Here is a 20,413-nt window from a genome sequence, read left to right as displayed (position 1 = left end):
TATGTTGCATAAACTAATCGGTCTGAAATCCTTGACTTGAATAGGAGATTCCACTTTAGGGACAATACATATATTAGTGTGATTTATCTCTGGGTTCAAGTACCCTGTTTGGAAAAAATATTTGACGAAATTTACCACACCTGATTTAATCGTATGCCAGTGTTGTTTGTAGAATCCTGCATTGAATCCATCTGGCCCTGGTGATTTATCCTCATTCATCTGGCATAAAGCTTGGTAGATTTCTTCTTCCGTAACAGGGTCTGTCAATTTGGAGTTCATTTCATCTGTTACTTTCGGATTGATATGCTTCAGAACTGGTTCTAGTTCTCTCCTGCCATTAGAAGTAAATATATCAACAAAGTAAGAATGGATGATATCTTGAATTTCTGTCTCATTCTGCTTAATGTTCCTTCTCTCATCTTGTAAAGAAGTGATATGATTTTGACTCCTTCTTTGCTGAGTTTTGACATGAAAGTATTTGGTATTTTTATCACCAGCTTGCAACTATGGGATCCTGCTTTTTGTTCTCCAATACTCCTCTTCCATTCGATATTCATGTTGGAGTTGAGACTTAATAGTAGAAATATAATTATAATCAAGGGATGGAGAATCATACGCTTTCTGAAGGTTAGCTTGAAGCTGTTGGATTTTTTTGATGCGCATTAAGATTTTCCTCAACTTTCCATCGGGATAAGCCATTTTTACATCTTTTAAGAGCTTCATGAAATTGATGTGGCTGAAGGTGATCACATTGCTTACTCCAAGTGGCTTGGATAGTTGCATAAACCTGTTGATTAAAACGCCAACGATTGGCATATCTGAATAATTTCTTCCCAGTCTACTTTGTGTTGGCTGTCTGAAGGAACAAGGGTCTATGATCAGAACCCACCCAACCAAGCAACTGCACAAAGGCATTTGGGTAAATATTTTTCCAATCAGCTGTTGAGAACACTCTATCCAGCTTGGACTTGATGATGCCTATTCTTCTATTGCCAACCCAAGTATACTCACCTCCAAAGGTCTTAACATCATGGAGACCAGAAGCTTTTATCATTCTCCTGAAATTACCAAACTGCCATTCTGGTTTTGCTGGCCCTCCAAATTTCTCCCCATTATGCATTATCTCATTAAAATCCCCTAACACTAATCTTGGTTTGCTCTGATAAACCCCAGCTTTAGCAAAATCCTCCATCATATTCCACATAAGTTGCCTTGGCTTCCTCTTAGGATTACCATAAACATATGTCAGACAAAATTGTGTTGGCCCTTCAGTTATATTAATATATGTATAATAAAGCGACGGTGATGATACGAGATCACATTTCACTGTATTCTTCCAAAAAATAGCTAATCCTCCACTTAAACCAGCAGGAGCAACCAAAATATGATGATCAAAGTGAAGATCAACGCCGATTTGGTGTACATAGCTATCCTTATTTTTAGTTTCTACGAGGAACATGATATCAAATTTATACTTACGATTGATATCCTTTAGGTAAGGAATTGTCAAGAGGTTCCTCAAACCTTGACAATTCCAGTGCAAAAGCCTCATCTTGGAAGTGGTGGCTTCGGGGTTTCCACCTCCCCTGTTGTTGCAATGAGTTCCGGTTCTTGAATACGTCTTCTCGTTACTGAAACTAAATCTTCAGTTTCAAGATTTGGACATTTCCGCTTTGTACCTCGATCATGAACTGCAGATGAAATGTCTCCTTCCTCTCTTATGGTAAGTACATGGTTCTCCTTTTTAGGAAGATCTTTTTGTTGTAGGTAGCCAATATGCTCCCCCTGAGAGATATCTTGAAGTTGAGGATCTGAAATTTCCATGTTAATGGTAGAACCTGCAACTTCCCCCATGGTTTCATCTATCAGATTATTAATGGTACCATCATTGTTCCTGCTCTGCTCAAGAGTATCCATATCTTTCTCTTGTTCTGCTGCCAAAATCTGAGTAGGGGGCCTGGCTTGGTCTTCTAATTGAGTATGGAAGTCACAGGTTGAAGATTGATGAATTAGGCTTCCACAAGTAGAACATAACCTCCTTAGTTTATCATAGGTGAATCTTATAAGAACCGGTTCTCCATGTTCATCAAAGTGGATATATCGGTGAAGATTATCCTACTATATGCATCAATCTTGACTCTAACTCTAACCTCACCTGGTTGATTACCATCTGGTTGTTTAATGTAGTGGTCAACAACCTGCCCCAGAATTCCTCCAATTTTAGTCACCGTTTGCTCACTTCTTGAAGAATCTGGAATGTTTTGTATTTTTACCCAGAAAAGAGTAGAGCAAAGATAGTCAGAATAGTTTCTTCGAGTCCACCTATCCACTATAACCAGCCAGTCTTTATAAGTCCAAGGACCGTTATCAAGAACTGATAGCATATGATGTTCCTGTTTGAAAAAGAACTGAACCGTGCCATCTTCGTTAATTCGGCTGGTAATCCTTCCTTCTAACTTCCATATCTTTGGCATCATGATCTTAATCCCAGCTGGGTTTTGCGAAGGGTGAACTCCTTTCACGACGAGGCTGAATTGATGCTCTGCATCTCTCTTATTCTTCACATCAGTGGAGAGCTTGAAAGGATTTATCTAAGATCCCAAAGATATTTTTTGGAGATCTAACCATAGATTCTTTTCTGCCATGAGATTTTAACTTTAAATTCAGAAGATCGGAAAATCCGCAGCGGCGGAAAGCTGAGTCACCGGACGGTGAAGAAAAGTCTAAAATCGCCTAGAAAATCGCCAAGAGAAGAGAGAGAAAGTAGTCTGTAAATTTTTGATTCCCAAATCTTTTTGGGGTCTTACTATCATCATTTCTTTTAAGATGCAAGCAATAAATATACAAATATATAGATCTTCATATTAACATCATTCATTTTTGGACAGACATGTCTAATAATATAATACACTATTGTCTTTAGTAAAAAGTCATATAAACCCGGTTCTGGTAGTCATATAGATGAGTTATTTGGCAAAATAGACAGTTTTTAAAACAAAATTATAGAAATAGTACAATCACTATTTAAAATTAGCAAATTCCATATTTTTTTACTGTTTTCTACTGTTCACAAGACCTTTCAACCCTCATCAACATTTTATATTTACAACACATGCCATTTAGACTCTATTTTTTTTTCTTTTTTAATATGCTCCCAACAATCTTAAAAACAAAAATGCTGGGTAATTAAAATTGGTTTTCTAAAATTTTAAAGATGTATAAAAATCTAAGTTTTTTTTTTTTTTGATATGCATTTTGTTTAATGATTTTATTTGATAATGTTAATTTTTTCTTACAAATTTTGTATCCGTACACATTATTAAGTGTACAGATGTCCGTATATATTATTAAGTGTACAGATGTCCGTACACATTATTAAGTGTACAAATTTAATTTGTGTAATTTGTTTAATTTTTAGGGTTTCAAATATTTGTATCACAATGGTTTTGTTCAAATTACATTTGTACACTTAATATTATGTGTTTGTACACTTAATAAAGTGTATAGACATTTGTACACTAAATAAGATGTACTGATACAAAAAATGTATATAATATATTTAAAAATTATTAAATAAAATTAATACCAAATTGTAAAGAAAAAAATATAGATTTTTTTTGTATCCAAGAAAATTTCTAAAAAAAATTATATTAACAATTATTTGAATAATTATGATTGAAAGAAAAAAAAATTAATTTCTCACCCACACACATACCCTTTTGGTAATCTTCTCATCCAAACATATGTCCCACAATCTCTCATATCTCACACATTCTCCTTTACACAACACCTATTTTTCTAATTTTGAATAGTAAATGTATTAGTTTACCAATTAAGATTTCAAAATGTACTAATATGTGATATGTTACGGTTTTGACTCACTTTGACCCGTTTATTTGATAGTTTTGTAGTTGTTTGAGTCCTTCTCAGGTTATAATAAGAGGCTAGGAAGCTAAAAGCAAGGATTGGAACAGCAGGAGCAATCGGAGCAGAAAAGAGTTGAATTGGAGCAGAAAACCTGATTTTAGACCCAGGAGCACATGCTCCCGATTTCCGAGCACATGCTCCCAACTCTACGGTTTCATGACGACACGTGGCAAGCATCTAGGCGCCGATTCCCTGCCTAATTCCCCTTATTTTAGGCGATCCTTTGTGAGAGAAAGAGGGCTGAGATCGCTTTTTAATAGGGAGATTTGAATTTGGAATCTTTTCTTATTTTTCTCTACTTATATGCTATTTAACCTAGGGTTTTAGGAGAGAGAACCAAAAACCTTTTCTTTTGTTTTTTTTTTTGGGGAGCGACGTTTTGTGAGGGAGAGGAAGAGCGGCTACGTTAGAGAAGCGATTCTGAACCCTTGTGATTTTTATATTTTTATGCTATTGAATTTCTCATCTATGTTGGCTATTCATTTTTCTATGTCTGAGTAGTTTTCTTTGCTAGATTAGGGGTTTCAAAAGGGGTTTCATGGGTTAGCAACAGAACACAAATAGGGCTTTATATAATCGATTGTCTTCACTATTGTTAGACTTAATGCTTAGGTTGATTTGATCACCCAATCTATGATTCTAGGTTTATCTATTCATCAAAAGTGTAATAGGTTGCTAGAAAAGACATTAGTGGGCAAATTATCTTAGACCTGCGAAAGTTGATGTGTAGGTGATTTGTGAACTTATCATTCCTGTTCTTTAATGCTTGTCTGCGATTCTGGGCTCAAACGACAGTTTAGGGTTTATGGACCGCCGAGCATGTGCTCCGGATGTCTGAGCACGTGCTCCGCGTTTCCGCACAGAATCGATCAGATAGAGTTATTGATACCACGACAGTGGATCAGTTTATATTTATGTTTGATTTCTAGACTGGTACTTAATCTATGCCCTGAATAGTTGTTTAGTTGCTATCTCTGAAATTCCCGAGAATTACCCCTGATCTAGTGTTTTGCTTATTGCCTTTTTATACCGTTTTAATCGCGTTACTGTTACCGAACAAACCCAACTTTGAATTGTCTTAGCTTGAAATTGAACCAATAGAACCATAGAGTAAAACTTGGTCTTCGTGGGATTCGACCCCTAAGTACTACTTCTTTGCTGTGCACTTGCACTAGGAAAATAGGGTTTAAAACTCTGTGTATCAAGTTTTTGGCGCTGTTGCCGGGGACCAAATTTTTACCTTTGCTTTTCGGCGAAATTACTAGACTAAGACCTTACTGATTTGTCTTTCTGCTTCTTCTTTGCGTGTGTTTCAGGTGCATGTCAAGAAGATCTACAAGAAGAAACAACACCGAAGAACTAGTTGCTTTGTCAGCCGCAGAGCTCTCTTTGGCAGAAAGAAAAAACCGCAAGAACAGAAAGTTTCAATCCGTCAACATGGGTGACAACAGAAACAATGAGGATATGGCTGCCGAGTTGCAGCAACTTCGACAACAGTTGGGGCAGTTGCTCCGTGCTCAACACAAAAGAGCCGCGCCGCCACAACCATCCATTGGGGATAAGGACAACCCGCATGTGTTCTACACCAACCGAGCGGCGATTGTTCCTCCCACCATCCAGAGACAAGATTTTGAGATCAAGCCACAGATGATCTCTCTAGTGAAGCAGCCCCTATTTCATGGTCTCCCAGCTGAGATTCCGATGGACCACATCGAGAATTTTGAGGAGATATGTAGCACCACTGGTTCAAATGGGATACCGCCAGACTTTCTGAAGTGCAAGCTCTTTCCCTTCTCTCTTGCGGATAGAGCTTCACGTTGGCTGAAGTCATTGCCACCTGGGTCTCTGACATCATGGGAACAGTGTAGATCGGTGTTTCTGGACCATTTCTACACCAAGGCTAAGACCGCTGCCCTGAGGAACAAGATTTCATCGTTCCAACAGCACACTGGAGAAGCCTTCTGCGAGGCTTGGGAGAGGTACAAAGAGTACCGTAGAGAGTGTCCGCACCACAGATTCAGTGATGAACAGATTCTGGGCATTTTCTATGATGGAGTTAACTGGGACTACAGAAACGCTCTCAACTCGGCCAGCAATGGGGATTTTATGACAAAGTCTAAGGAAGGAGCATATCAGTTGATTGAGAACCTAGCTGCAAGCTCCAGCAACAAGGCTCCTGAGTATGACAGGTCCGTGAAGGTCAACAGTGTCGATACGCAAAAGATTGTCGAGTTGACAGCCAAGGTGAACCTTCTTCTGAAGGGGAGCCAGAAAACTGTCCATTTTGTCGATGAGACCGGAGACATGCCGCTAGCTCAGGAGATTTGTGATGGAGAGGATGAAACGATGGAGGTTAATTATGTGAGTGGGCAAGGTTTTGTGCAGAACAGGGGTTTCAACCCGAACTACAGAAGCCATCCGAATTTGTCCTATAGAAGCACCAACGTGGAGAATCCTCAGGATCAGGTGTATCCGCAGCAAGGAGTTCAGAATCAGATGGGTTATCAGAAAACCTTCTCAAACAACTTCCAAGGCAAACAGTTTGTGCCCACTCAAAACCGTTTCCAAGGGGGGAACCAGCAGGCATATACACGCGCTCAGCAAGCACTGCCTTTCACCAACCAGCAGTTGGGATCTTCATCTGCTAGCAGCTCTCAGGATGAGCTGAAAAACATGATGCAACAACTCTTGGTGAATCAACAAAAAGCTTCAGTAGAAATCAACGTTAAGGTCGATACCATGTACAATGACCTTAATGGGAAGTATGAGGCAGTAATGTCACATGTGAAGAAGCTTGATGTTCAGGTTGCACAGACTGCTGAAGCCGTGAAAAGAACTCCTGGGACACTGCCCGGAAAAGGGGAAGCAAACTCGCGGAACGAGTATGTCAATGCGATTGAGCTAAGGGGAGGAAAGAAGTTACCCCCTAGAGAAGCACCATCCGCTAGGCTTGACAAGGGCAAGGGTATTGCTGAGGAATACCTTCCTCAACATGCTGCTGAGACTCCACCGTTGAGTGAAAAAGAAGCCGAAGCATCCGGCGAGCATGTGCTCCCACCCAGCGAGCACGTGCTCCCGACTCCCGATCAGACCGTTCCTACTGAGGTACCTCCTGCACGCGTGTACACCCCTAGGGTTCCTTACCCTGTTCCTCCTAAGAAATCTCGCAAGGATTTGGAGGATGCAAAGTGCAAGGAGATGTTGAGAGAATTGACGGTAAAACTACCCCTAGCTGATGCTGTTCAGATGATACCTGCTTTGAAGAGATATGTGAAAGGGTTAGTTTCTGGGAGAGTGTCAGAGGAAGAGAACGTGATGATGGTTTCAAGAGAGTGCAGTGCTGTGCTGCAAAACAAAGTGCTAAAGAAGAGAGATGATCTAGGGCGATTTGTCTTATCCGTGAGAATCGGTAAAACGATTTTTGCAAACTCCCTCTGTGATCTAGGTTCCAGTGTGAACCTTATACCATATTCAGTGGCTAAAAGGCTGGGATACACGAAGTTCAAGTCTACACGGATTTCGTTAGTATTCGCGGATAAATCGACCAAGCGCCCCATAGGAGTGTTGGAGGATTTACATGTCCAGATAGGGGACACGCTTATACCAGTAGACTTTGTGGTTCTGGAACTTGAAGAAGAACCACGTGACCCCCTGATCTTAGGTAGATCATTCTTATGCAGAGCTGGTGCGATTATAGATGTGCAAGGGGGAGCGATCGATCTCCAGCTGGGGGATATGATCGCAAGGTTTGAGATGAATAAGCTGCTCAAGAAACCTATGATAGATGGTCAGACTTTTGTGGTTGATGATGGTTCAGAGGTTGCACATGAGGTTACCGATGAAGTTCTCACTCTCGACCCGTTGGAGGTTGCCTTGACAAAGGCAGAGGGTAAGTATGGATTCTTGAATGAGGAAGCTGATGGTTTTACACGCATTTTGGATGTAGGTACACGGTTCTAGCAACTCGTAGCTTACGCCAGCCTAGACGATGAGAACCAATCAGGGGAGGAATCCGCCGAGGGAGCACCTGCTCCGGATTCCGGAGCACATGCTCCGGTAAAGTCAGCGGACGGTCCTTGGAGCGAGTTAAGAGCTCCAAAGGTAGAGCTAAAACCACTTCCAGCTGGGCTAAGGTACGTGTTCCTAGGTCCTAACTCTACATACCCCGTGATAGTGAAATCTAAACTAAACAATGTAGAGACCGCTTTGCTCCTTTGTGAACTTAGGAAGTATAGAAATGCTCTAGGGTATTCACTAGATGAAATCCCTGGAATCTCACCAGATCTTTGCATGCATAGGATACATCTAGAAGATGAATCAATGACTTCGGTAGAACATCAGAGGAGGTTGAACCCAAATCTAAAGGATGTTGTTAAGAAAGAGATAATGAAACTTCTAGATGCGGGTGTAATTTATGCTATTTCTGATAGTTCCTGGATTAGTCCAGTTCATGTAGTCCCTAAGAAAGGTGGAATTACAGTGGTTAAGAATCATAAGGATGAGTTGATTCCTACTAGGACAGTTACGGGACATCGCATGTGCATAGACTATAGAAAACTTAATGCTGCGACCCGTAAGGATCATTTTCCTTTGCCGTTTATTGATCAAATGCTTGAGAGATTGGCTAACCATCCTTACTACTGTTTCTTAGATGGCTATTCAGGTTTCTTTCAGATCCCAATCCATCCAGACGATCAAGAGAAGACCACATTCACATGTCCTTACGGCACCTTTGCTTACCGCAGAATGCCGTTTGGCTTGTGCAATGCACCAGCGACCTTCCAACGATGCATGATGTCCATTTTCACTGACCTGATTGAGGATATAATGGAAGTTTTCATGGACGATTTCTCCGTCTATGGGAGCTCCTTTTCCGTTTGTTTGTCTAATTTGTGCAGGGTGTTGCAGCGGTGTGAAGACAAACATCTGGTTCTGAATTGGGAGAAATGCCACTTCATGGTCAGAGATGGGATAGTGCTGGGACACAAGATTTCTGAAAAGGGGATTGAGGTTGACAAAGCCAAGGTTGAGGTGATGATGAGTTTACAACCGCCTAATTCGGTAAAAGGGATCCGCAGTTTCCTTGGCCACGCCGGTTTCAACAGACGGTTCATTAAGGATTTCTCCAAGATAGCAAGACCACTTACCCAGCTGTTGTGTAAGGAAGTGAAGTTTGATTTCAATTCTGCTTGCTTGGAAGCCTTTCACACGATCAAAGGAGCTTTGGTTAGCGCTCCGATTGTGCAACCGCCTGATTGGGACCTTCCCTTTGAGGTCATGACTGATGCGAGTGATTATGCCGTGGGAGCGGTTCTGGGACAGAGAAAAGACAAGAATCTGCACGTGATATACTATGCCAGCCGCACCTTGGATGAGGCTCAGTGCAAGTACGCTACAACCGAGAAAGAACTTTTAGAGGTTGTGTTTGCTTTTGAGAAGTTCCGATCATACCTTTTTTGTTCCAAAGTGGTTGTTCACACTGATCATGCAGCATTGAGGTATCTACTGACCAAGAAGGATGCAAAACCAAGGCTACTCCGTTGGATTTTGTTGCTTCAAGAGTTTGACTTGGAAATTAAGGACAAGAAGGGTATTGAGAACGGAGTTGCAGATCACTTTTCAAGAATGAGGATAGAAGAAGAGCTACCCTTGGATGATAGCCTTCCTGAAGAACATGTTTACTCAATCGGCATCTTTGATCCCGCCGAGCACATGCTCCGCCTGGGAGCACATGCTCCGAAAACCCCGTGCAAGGCAATCGATACCAACAAACAGCCAAGTTTTCCCTGGTTTGGAGAGTATGCAAACTACCTAGCAGCAGAGAAAGAACCTACTGAGTTTGTGGGGAACAAGAAGAAGAAGTTCTTGAAAGACATAAGGCGGTATTTTTGGGATGAGCCTTACCTCTATAGGCATTGCTCGGATGGTGTTTTCAGGAGGTGTGTGACTGAGGAGGAGGTTCCTGGAGTCTTGTTTCATTGCCATAGCTCACCCTATGTTGGACACTTTGCTACTTTCAAAACCGTGTCCAAAGCTCTTCAAGCGGGTTATTGGTGGCCAACCATGTTCAGAGATGCGCAGCGGTTCGTGTCTACTTGCGACACATGTCAGAGACAAGGGAACATCAGCAGGAGGAATGAAATGCCTCATAATTTCATCTTGGAGGTTGAGGTATTTGATGTTTGGGGAATTGACTTCATGGGACCTTTCCCAAACTCATTCGGCAATGAGTACATATTGGTGGCTGTCGATTACGTGTCCAAGTGGGTAGAAGCTTTGGCCAGCCCCAATAATGATGCAAAGACCGTGCTCAAGATGTTCAAGTCGGTTATTTTCCCACGGTTTGGTGTCCCACGGGTAGTCATTAGCGATGGTGGATCGCATTTCATTAACAAGGTCTTTGAGAGTCTTCTCAAGAAGAATGGAGTGAGGCACAAGGTCGCCACCCCCTACCACCCACAAAAAAGCGGCCAAGTTGAGATCTCTAACCGGGAGATTAAGAGCATTTTGCAAAAAACAGTGAACACAACAAGGAAGGATTGGTCTCAGAAGCTAGATGAGGCTCTATGGGCTTATAGAACCGCCTACAAAACACCCCTGGGGACTACACCGTTTCACTTGGTGTATGGTAAGGTGTGTCACCTTCCTGTTGAGCTAGAGTACAAGGCTGCTTGGGCAGTGAAAATGCTGAACTTTGACACTAAGAGCGCCCATGAAAGGAGGAAGATGCAACTGCATGAGCTAGAGGAGATTAGGCACCTCGCCTATGAAAACTCAAAACTCTACAAGGAGCGTACCAAAGCCTACCATGACAAGCGGATCATCACTAGGACCTTTGCTCCTAATGATCAAGTCTTGTTGTTCAACTCTAGGCTGAAACTGTTTCCCGGAAAGCTAAGATCACGATGGTCCGGACCCTTCACCATCAAGGAGATTAGACCATATGGGGCTGTTGTGTTGCTGGACACAAAAGGAGGAGAATTTGTGGTGAATGGACAGAGGCTGAAGCCATATCTTGCCGCCTCTGAGCACGCAAGGGGTGAAACCTTCGCCCTAGGCGACCCTCCTATTGCCTAAGGAGCTTTCGAGTCAAGCTAACGACTTAAAACAAGCGCTGGGTGGGAGGCAACCCACTTGGTATATATTGCTAAGTTTTTCTTTTTCTTTTTAGGATTTGTTTCTTCTCTTTTCGGTTTCAGGAATGTTGGAAGAAGACGCGGAACACATGCTCGCAGGATGCGAGCAACTCGAGCACATGCTCGGCGAACTGAGAACAAAAGAAAAAAAAGAGAGGAGCGATTGGGCCAGGTAAGTTCAATGCAATTCTTTGGCTCACCCCCACCAGGCTCGTCTTTCTTTGGCTTATTTTCACACTGGAGACGGTGTGAAGTAAGTCCGGGGGAGGGTCACCTATGACATTTGTTTTCTTTATTTTTCTTTTTATTGAGTCAGTTTGTCATGTGAGTCGAACCAAAACTTGTGGGAATTAGGACCGAAATCTGTGATGTTTTTAACCATTTGTGAGTTTGACCATTTTTCCTAGTGACCATTTTTGCAGAACTAAGAGTACAGAGACGAGCTAATACCTCTTCACATTCGGACCCTTCTCCTGGCCAGAAAAGCTTCATCCCATTAAGGTTTCACCGGAAAGACTTAGACTCTACTTTATTGGAACCTAACCGGATTTAAATTCTTCTCGTTTTGGGCATTAGGATAGGGAACGTGTCACATATTCAGGACTTCTTATTCATTTTGCCAATCTTGCTGATCCTGAATAGCTAGCTCATTTTAAGTTAGTACCCACCCCGAGCCTAACCTCCTTTCAAACCACTTGCACTTGTATTTTTGTTTTCTTATTCTGTGCAGCTATGTGCAAAACGGTCGGGGAGAGCAGGACTGACACAATCTCTAACTCGCTCTTGCTGGAGAACCAAAGAGGAAAGAGCCGGACGGACAGAGCACGTGCTCCAACCCAGCGAGCACCTGCTCCGAAATTATATACATCCGAGTCCGCGAGTTGTTTTGAGCAGAGAGAGAGCCTAGGATACGGTCCGCATGCTCCAGGGGCAATATCAGAAGAAGATCCCTCATCATCCTTCATATGTCAAAAAAATTAAAAAAAAAATTAAAAAAAAAAAAAACGTTTAAGGATGATGGAAAGGGACCAGAGCTAGTGTTACACACCCCCGAGCATGCGTTGTACCCTGAGGAGAAAAGAGAGGCTGAGTTTGAGAAGATAAGAAGAGGAGAGTGATTAGAGGTTGTGGACATCAATGAGTCCACTCTCCCTTACCATTTTGTGCGATATCCTGCATCTCTTTCGAAGTAATGGTAACCCCTAAACACTCTATAGCTCCACCATTAAAACAGCCTTTTATCTACCAAGCCTCGATTTCACTAGTTTAATGCCCTTAATGAGAAGCTCACGCCAATTTTAATTGAATGTAAAGAGTCTTTGTCTGGAAAGTGATCTTTTTCTGGGTTTGATTGCCAATTATGGTTCTGGTTTTGGAGATGTTTGCTGGAGAAGTTTTTGGTGAGAATCGGTATAGCTTGTTCTAACACATGTGTTCTGTAGGTCATGGTCTACTCACGGTTTCTGAGATTTTTGCGAGTTCCCACCTTGGCTCTCTTGGCGCTTGGTTTGAGTTTGTTTGAGGACAAACAAAGATCTAAGTCCGGGGGAGTTGATATGTTACAGTTTTGACTCACTTTGACCCCGTTTATTTGATAGTTTTGTAGTTGTTTGAGTCCTTTTCAGGTCATAATAAGAGGCTAGGAAGCTAAAAGCAAGGATTGGAACAGCAGGAGCAATCAGAGCAGAAAGGAGTTGAATTGGAGCAGAAAACCTTATTTTAGACCCAGGAGCACATGCTCCCGATTTCCGAGCACATGCTCCCAACTCTACGGTTTCATGACAACACGTGGCAAGCATCTAGGCGCCAATTCCCTGCCTAATTCCCCTTATTTTAGGCGATCCTTTGTGAGAGAAAGAGGGCTGAGATCGCTTTTTAATAGGGAGATTTGAATTTGGAATCTTTCCTTATTTTTCTCTACTTGTATGCTATTTAACCTAGGGTTTTAGGAGAGAGAACCAAAAACCTTTTCTTTTGTTTTTTTTTTTGGGGAGCGACGTTTTGTGAGGGAGAGGAAGAGCGGCTACGTTAGAGAAGCGATTCTGAACCCTTGTGATTTTTATATTTTTATGCTATTGAATTTCTCATCTATGTTGGCTATTCATTTCTCTATGTATGAGTAGTTTTCTTTGCTAGATTAGGGGTTTCAAAAGGGGCTTCATGGGTTAGCAACAGAACACAAATAGGGCTTTATATAATCGATTGTCTTCACTATTGTTAGACTTAATGCTTAGGTTGATTTGATCACCCAATCTATGATTCTAGGTTTATCTATTCATCAAAAGTGTAATAGGTTGCTAGAAAAGACATTAGTGGGCAAATTATCCTAGACCTGCGAAAGTTGATGTGTAGGTGATTTGTGAACTTATCATTTCTGTTCTTTAATGCTTGTCTGCGATTCTGGGCTCAAACGACAGTTTAGGGTTTATGGACCGCCGAGCATGTGCTCCGGATGTCTGAGCACGTGCTCCGCGTTTCCGCACAGAATCGATCAGATAGAGTTATTGATACCACGACAGTGGATCAGTTTATATTTATGTTTGAGTTCTAGACTGGTACTTAATCTATACCCTGAATAGTTGTTTAGTTGCTATCTCTGAAATTCCCGAGAATTACCTCTGATCTAGTGTTTTGCTTATTGCATTTTTATACCGTTTTAATCGCGTTATTGTTACCAAACAAACCCAACTTTGAATTGTCTTAGCTTGAAATTGAACCAATAGAACCATAGAGTAAAACTTGGTCTTCGTGGGATTCGACCCCTAAGTACTACTTCTTTGCTGTGCACTTGCAGTAGGAAAATAGGGTTTAAAACTCTGTGTATCAATATGCAAACAAACCGTATAGATATTGAGCTGATCAAACTTGGTTGAGATATTCTCATTTATTTGTTTTCACTCGCCTTAATAACGTTAATTTGCCATTCCACCGGTTAACAATCAAAAGCTAGTTTTTGCCATACACGTCTCGACACTTGTGAGTTTTGTACCATGCACCCAATTTGTTTAAATTTCTTGTTATTATTATTTTTCTTCTTGAAATTTTTTAACGCTGACTTCATTAATAATTTGCACCTTCAGTTTTAGCACCATGCATGCTAATATAATAGATCTGTACAATTATTTATGTCAAAATCAAATGATCTAGATACAATGACTTTTTTTTTAGTATCACTTTTAGTCTTGGCGTGTACAGTACATAGGACAATATGGGATACTTGTCATTTTCTCTCAGAATTTAAAGAGCGAGAAAAATCATGCTATCTTATTAGTCATCTCCATACCATTTTCCCTCTCTCAAATTTGGGCCACCCATAGTAACCAAGTAATGTATTAGAGCCGTGTGGGATTCAATGTATCTTGTTTGAAATCATGGTATTTTTAACTATTTCGTAGCATTAACCTATATAAGTTTCAATCTTTTCGTAGAAAATTCTACCAAAAATTGGGTGGACTTTTGCCCGCGAGAAAAATCATATTCAAATTTGGATATGTTGAATTTAATTTGTGGTGGTAAAATAAGTTCACAAAATATTTTTCAGGAATAGTTTCAGTAGGTATTTATTCGGCTTCACTATAAAATGAACGTATCTTCAAAGCAAACCAGACAGTCACATATACTACGCCTCTTCTTAATTCTCACAAGCCATAGATACTAATTCACTTCTTCATTCCTAGAAGCAAACGAATTCTCTCTCCAACCTTCGCCACAAACTTTAAGTTTAAGGTAATATGTGGATCTCTCTCTTCAGATGTTTTTTATTATATTCTTCTATACTAAGTTTTGACACGCAGTGTATCCCATAACAAATTTTTAGTTATTTAATATTAGATAATAATTTTCAATTTACTTGGTTTTAGTTGTTAATTATATAATTTTGTGTCTAATTAATTTATTATTTTGTTTGGATCCGTGCTACAACATGAAACATATATATATATATATATATAATTATAGTTTATAACCTAAAATGTGTTTATTTTTAAAGCAAATTTCTTATTGGATTTGTTTTGTTTTGTAGAACAATACATAGATATATGGTAGGTTAGGGTACTTTGGTTTCTTAAATGTATATACAAATTATTTTTTTTTATAATTAAAATTATTATTTTTAAAGTAAGAAGGTATAAATAGGTAAAATATTTTGTAGTTTATATAATAAATAAAGATAATTTGTAACTTAATTAATTTCAAACTATACTTGATATTATATGAAATAAGTTAATAGTTTTAGTGTTGGTTTGATAATCAAATCCGCCATGCTAGGCCCGTTTCGCAATGGGTTAAAGATTTTTAATCCGCAAAAAACCATAATACAAAAAAGGAGAAGGAGGCGTCACTTTTAGAAAGACTAATAGGATTTTGGTTTAATTAGATTAAACCAAGATTTAATAAAACCAAAATTAATTAAAATCCACTTATTTGGTTTAATCAACAAAATCCAAAATATAATCCCGGAAAACGGATGTTACACTAGCTATTATATTGACAGGCTTAAATGTGGATAATAATTAATCCGAGTTATACTGCATGATAACATTTTTTGTTTAAAACATTATTATTTTTAATATATTTTCGAAAAATAAACGATGATCAAATTTTTTTTAACTATATTTAATATCTTTTATTTGTTATTGATTCACATTAATTTTTTTGTGTTACATATTTGGAAAATAGTAAAATTGATATTTTAAGATTTTAATATAATAAGAAATATCTCATTAATATTTTTCTTTTTTTATTATTAGGTTTTTTAATTTGTATATATATATATATACTTTTAAATTTTATTTTAAGATTTTATAAAATATTTGATTAATTCTAGCTAATAGACACATATTATTAAATTCTAACTAATATACATATAAAATTACATTTATCATATATAAAAATAATATTCATTTGATGGTGTAGAGAAGTTATCATCATTTATGTATTTGATTTAGAATTACAAAGATATTTTTATAACAAAAGATATATTATTTTTTAAGTTTGTGCATCTTGTTCTTTATAAAATATTTTATAATCATGAAAATAAAGTATTTTATTAAAGTAATTGATAATTAAATTTCATTTTTAATTATTTATTAATAATTCTTAGTTATTATTGGTAAGATCCATACTAAATGCAGTTGGATTTTGGATACTCTAATTGGGTGATCCAATTGAATTTTCAGCAATACCAAATTGCTCTTATTAATTTAAAAAAACTTTTTCTAAAAGCAATAACTGAGTGGTTAATGATATAATTAGATTCATAATGTTAGACATATTATAATTTGTACTTCTCTTTTAATATCATTAAGGTATAAATACTAAGATTTAAGGCGTAATATACACTAGAACGATTTTAGAGATGAAATATTTAAGAGATGGCATCCTATTAGTAGCATTTTTAATAAAATTTTAGAGATGAAATCTTTTTGAAAAGTGGTATTGGAAAAAATGCATGTTTAAACTTTAAAGTTCCTTTAAATTTACTTTTATAATATTTTTGGAATTGTTCAGTGATTAAATTGTTTTTTAGTGTTTACATAATAAGATAATGTTAGGACCAGAATTTTTTGTTTTATTAATTTAGAGTGATTATTAGTTTATCAAATATTATTTTATAGAGGTTTTACTTGATGTTAGTTAGCCCGGTTCTATATTTTCCATCCATTTAGCATGCTTTTCTTTTGTGGTTAATTGTCCACTTGACAGAAATATAAACAATTCAGTTTTTGTGTAGGAAGCAAAATGAGTTTCTGGTGGTATATCATTGCCTTGTTCCTTTCATCTATGTTGATTATAAAGAAGACGAGAGCGAACAAGAAGAATCTACCTCCTGGACCACCAAGACTTCCTATAATTGGAAACTTGCACCAACTCGGATCAAAACCTCACCGTTCCATGTTCAAATTATCCGAAAAATATGGACCCCTAATGTCTCTTAAGTTTGGGAGTGTGTCCACTGTTGTGGCATCTACACCAGAGACAGTGAAGGAAGTCTTAAAAACGTTTGATGTAGATTGTTGTTCGCGACCTTATCTGACTTATCCTGCAAGAATGACACACAATTACAAAGATCTTGCCTTTTCTTTCTATAACAAATATTGGAGGGAAGTACGAAAGATGACAGTTGTTGAGCTCTACACTGCAAAAAGGGTAAAATCATTTCAATACATAAGAGAAGAAGAAGTTTCATCTTTTGTCCAATTCCTCAAAGAGTCTGCTTCGTTGGACAAACCAGTTGACTTCAACGAAAAGTTAGTGAAACTCTCTGGGAATGTGATTTGTAAAGTTGCATTTGGGATAACTCTCACAGGGAGCAAACTTGAGAATACTTTTGAGGAAGTCGTTCAAGGAACCATGGAGGTGCTAGGTAGCTTTGCAGCAGCGGATTACTTCCCAGTTGTTGGTAAAATCATCGATAGGGTCACAGGATTACACAGCAAATGTGAGAATGTTTTCAAGGCACTTGATTCGTTTTTCGATCAATCTATAAAGCATCACCAAGAAGATGAATGTGTCGATGATGATATCATTGCTTTGCTTCTCAAGATGGAAAGGGGAGAAACTGGGCTCGGAGAGTTTCAACTAACTCGAAACCACCTCAAAGGAATCCTTCTGGTAAGTATTTGGAACCTCTCTATATATCCGAAGTTACCTAAAGTTTAAAAATATTGTGTCCTCTTGGATATTGCAGAACCTTCTTCTTGCGGGAACAGACACTGCTGCAAACACCGTGACATGGGCGATGACACATTTGATTACAAACCCAAGAGTTATGAAGAAAGTGCAAGCGGAGATGAGAGAAGTGATCAAAAACAAAGATGATATCACCGAAGAGGCTATAGAACGACTCGAGTATTTGGAAATGGTCATTAAAGAAACATTTAGGATAAACCCAGTTGTGCCACTACTAATTCCAAGAGTGGCTTCAAAAGATCTAAAGATTGGAGGTTACGACATTCCAAAGAAAACTTGGATCCATGTCAACGTATGGGCTGTTCATAGGAATCCAAATGTTTGGAAAGATCCGGAAGCTTTCATCCCTGAGAGGTTTATGGATAGCGAGGTTGACTATAAAGGTTTAAATTTTGAGTTGTTGTCGTTTGGTAGCGGAAGGAGAGTGTGCCCAGGTATAGGAATGGGTATGGCTTTGGTACATTTGGCTCTTATCAATCTTCTTTACCGTTTCGACTGGAAGCTTCCTGAAGGAATGAAGATTGAAGATGTTGATCTTGAAGAATCGTATGGACTTGTTACTCCTAAGAAAATTCCACTTGAGCTTGTCCCCGTCCTTACCCAATGGACTTGAGCTTCACTTCACTTTTTAATTTCATAGTTCAAAATAAATAATGTGAAGATCTTATACCATTACCATATCATAAATAATGTGAAGATCTTATACCATTACCATATCATAAATAATGTGAAGTTCTTATACCATTACCATATCAAGAAAATGTTTGTTAAATCTGATATCTTGTGGCGTAAACACAACTTCTTGGAACCATTACTACCGAATCAAATGACAGAAACATAAAGTTTTAACTAAGACTAGAGCTAAGCACTCACAGTTGGCGATGGAGGAAAACATTGTCTTCTCCTTTCCCCTCTTCTGCTTCGGTTTAAAGAGCCCGACGAAGAAAGCAAAGGGTCAGGTGGAAATCTACTTGACCTGCTTCGAAGTTTCTTATTTGCTGCTTCCGGAATCTTCTCTTCCTTTGATCTCACCTGCCTCACCTTTGTCTCATTCAGCTCCGCCGGCAAAACACAGTTGCAAAACAAACCTAAAGGACAAAAAAAACAAACAAACCTAAACTTAAGAGCTTATACATAAAACAGAGTAAAAAAGTCAGTGTTCTGTTTTGTAGCTTCTTACCAAAGCGAGCAAGACGGTTAACCCAACTAGGGATCGATCTCCGAGTCAACTGAACACAAACGTCATTGGAGAAATGATTACAGTTCTTTGTGATCAAATGGTAAGTGTTTCCACTATATTCTTCAGCAAGTTTCTCCATAAACGCACGAACTTTTTCAGGATCCAAATCAGTTCTTCCAATCAAAATAGACTTCCTGAATGTAAAACCCGGACATTGCTTCGGTTCCACCTCGAATATCCCCGTTGTCGAATGGTCGTGAGCACCAAAACCGTATTCAACCCCATGAACTAAAACCAAACAGTTGATAACAACACAATATCATAAATCCAACAACTCTGTTTCATTTATTTTAGGAAGTAAACAAAAACTATACAACTTATAGATCTCAAATTCTCAATATTAAAACATCACTCATTTTTGGACAGACATGTCTAATAAGATAGTAACACAACAATTACACATTAAAAACTCTGGTAAGTCATAGTCTCTCTCATAGAAGCTGATCCAAATTGGGTCAAACAAAAGTTTCCAGTTTTGGAATCTATCGAGAAATGAAACTTGTCTATTTCAATATCTACAAACAATAACCAAACTAAAAAAAAAAAAAAAAGCCTCATACTTTAAAACCAAACAAGCTCAAACAGAATCAAATAAGAATTTTTCAAGACCCAAATTCGAAAGTTGTAATCTTTAACCAAAACCCACCAATAATTTCCAAGAAAAAATTTCAAATTTTGAGAGGTACCTTCAACACCAGAGTGATAGATCCCAAGTCCTAACCAATAAGCATAGCCATTGATAGGTGTTAGATCGTATACATTCAGATAAACCGGAACAGAACCAGGTTTCTTCTTCCGGCCAGTCACCACCACCATTCTACACAACATCTCTTTTTTCTTTAATCCGACAAAAGAGGAGCTTCGAATCTTATTCTCTCTGTGTTCTGTCAATCTGAGAGAGAGAAGCTTCTGATGATGTTTCCTTCTTTCTTAAAAGCTACATTCTCTTTTCTTTCTCTCTCCTCTTTGTGTCATCATCCTTTGCTCCTTTTGTTTTAGGGCATAAATTGTTTTCTAATCCCTATAATTTACGTGTCTTTCACGTTTTGCCCCAATATTTATGAATTGGACTACGACGCCGACGAGGACTACTAGTTAGAGAGGCTATCAATACTGTTTACTAGTGGTAGATTGTGTAATTAATGTGGAAAAGGAGGGTGAAAAGGTAAATTATATTAGAATAGAAATAGAAATCGACAAAGCCACGAGCCCATGTCTCATCAGGAGTTTGTGACTTTGTGTACGTTTTAAGCAAAACAATGACTAAGCTGTTAGGGCGTGAAGTTGGCATCATAATTACATTTTTTTTATATCTTTTGACCCAAACCAAAAAAACAAATTACGCTGACTTTACTTGAGAATTACATATTGATTCTTTTGCTTTTATGTGATTAATCATTAATGTATAGATATGATACTT

The 20,413-nt window shown here is 38.6% G+C and overlaps 3 protein-coding genes, 1 non-coding gene and 2 pseudogenes across 6 annotated transcripts; 2 read left to right on the top strand and 4 right to left on the bottom strand.

The window, feature by feature from the left end:
* Positions 1-838: 838 nt before the first annotated feature.
* LOC147929403 (uncharacterized) lies at positions 839-1,552 on the bottom strand. Its single transcript, XM_087480599.1, has one exon. The coding sequence runs from the start codon at positions 1,550-1,552 to the stop codon at positions 839-841; it is 714 nt and encodes a 237-aa protein (XP_087336725.1).
* On the bottom strand, positions 1,549-2,645 carry LOC147929402 (uncharacterized; annotated as a pseudogene).
* Positions 2,646-5,838: 3,193 nt separating this feature from the next.
* Positions 5,839-5,945, bottom strand: LOC147929401 (small nucleolar RNA R71). Its single transcript, XR_015579076.1, has one exon. It is a non-coding gene; the product is annotated as a small nucleolar RNA R71 (small nucleolar RNA).
* Positions 5,946-6,600: 655 nt separating this feature from the next.
* Positions 6,601-11,198, top strand: LOC147929400 (uncharacterized; annotated as a pseudogene).
* A 3,373-nt stretch (positions 11,199-14,571) lies between these two features.
* LOC104736535 (cytochrome P450 71B12-like) lies at positions 14,572-18,530 on the top strand. Of its 2 annotated transcripts, none has more exons than XM_010456534.2 (3): positions 14,572-14,789; positions 16,795-17,675; positions 17,752-18,530. In XM_010456534.2, exons 2-3 carry the CDS (start codon positions 16,803-16,805, stop codon positions 18,364-18,366), a joined length of 1,488 nt encoding a protein of 495 aa, XP_010454836.2. In that variant the 5' UTR covers positions 14,572-14,789; positions 16,795-16,802; the 3' UTR covers positions 18,367-18,530. The 2 variants fall into 2 exon arrangements, with proteins under 2 accessions (XP_010454836.2, XP_010454837.2); XM_010456535.2 differs by having other exon boundaries at positions 14,618-14,789; positions 16,784-17,675.
* On the bottom strand, positions 17,887-20,105 carry LOC104736536 (deSI-like protein At4g17486). 2 transcript variants are annotated; one of them, XM_087482159.1, is made up of 4 exons: positions 19,680-19,963; positions 18,934-19,221; positions 18,627-18,841; positions 17,887-18,377 (listed from the first exon to the last, which is right to left on the bottom strand). In XM_087482159.1, exons 1-4 carry the CDS (start codon positions 19,819-19,821, stop codon positions 18,375-18,377), a joined length of 648 nt encoding a protein of 215 aa, XP_087338285.1. In that variant the 5' UTR covers positions 19,822-19,963; the 3' UTR covers positions 17,887-18,374. The 2 variants fall into 2 exon arrangements, with proteins under 2 accessions (XP_087338285.1, XP_010454838.1); XM_010456536.3 differs by lacking the exon at positions 17,887-18,377 and having other exon boundaries at positions 18,441-18,841; positions 19,680-20,105.
* Positions 20,106-20,413: the final 308 nt, after the last annotated feature.

This window comes from Camelina sativa, chromosome 13 (assembly GCF_030686135.1).
Source record: "Camelina sativa cultivar CO46 ecotype springtype chromosome 13, ASM3068613v1".
In the NCBI taxonomy this organism is placed as follows: Eukaryota; Viridiplantae; Streptophyta; class Magnoliopsida; order Brassicales; family Brassicaceae; genus Camelina; species Camelina sativa.
The sequence above is the reverse complement of the archived record's forward strand: the minus strand, read 5'-3'. Positions and strand labels throughout refer to the sequence as shown.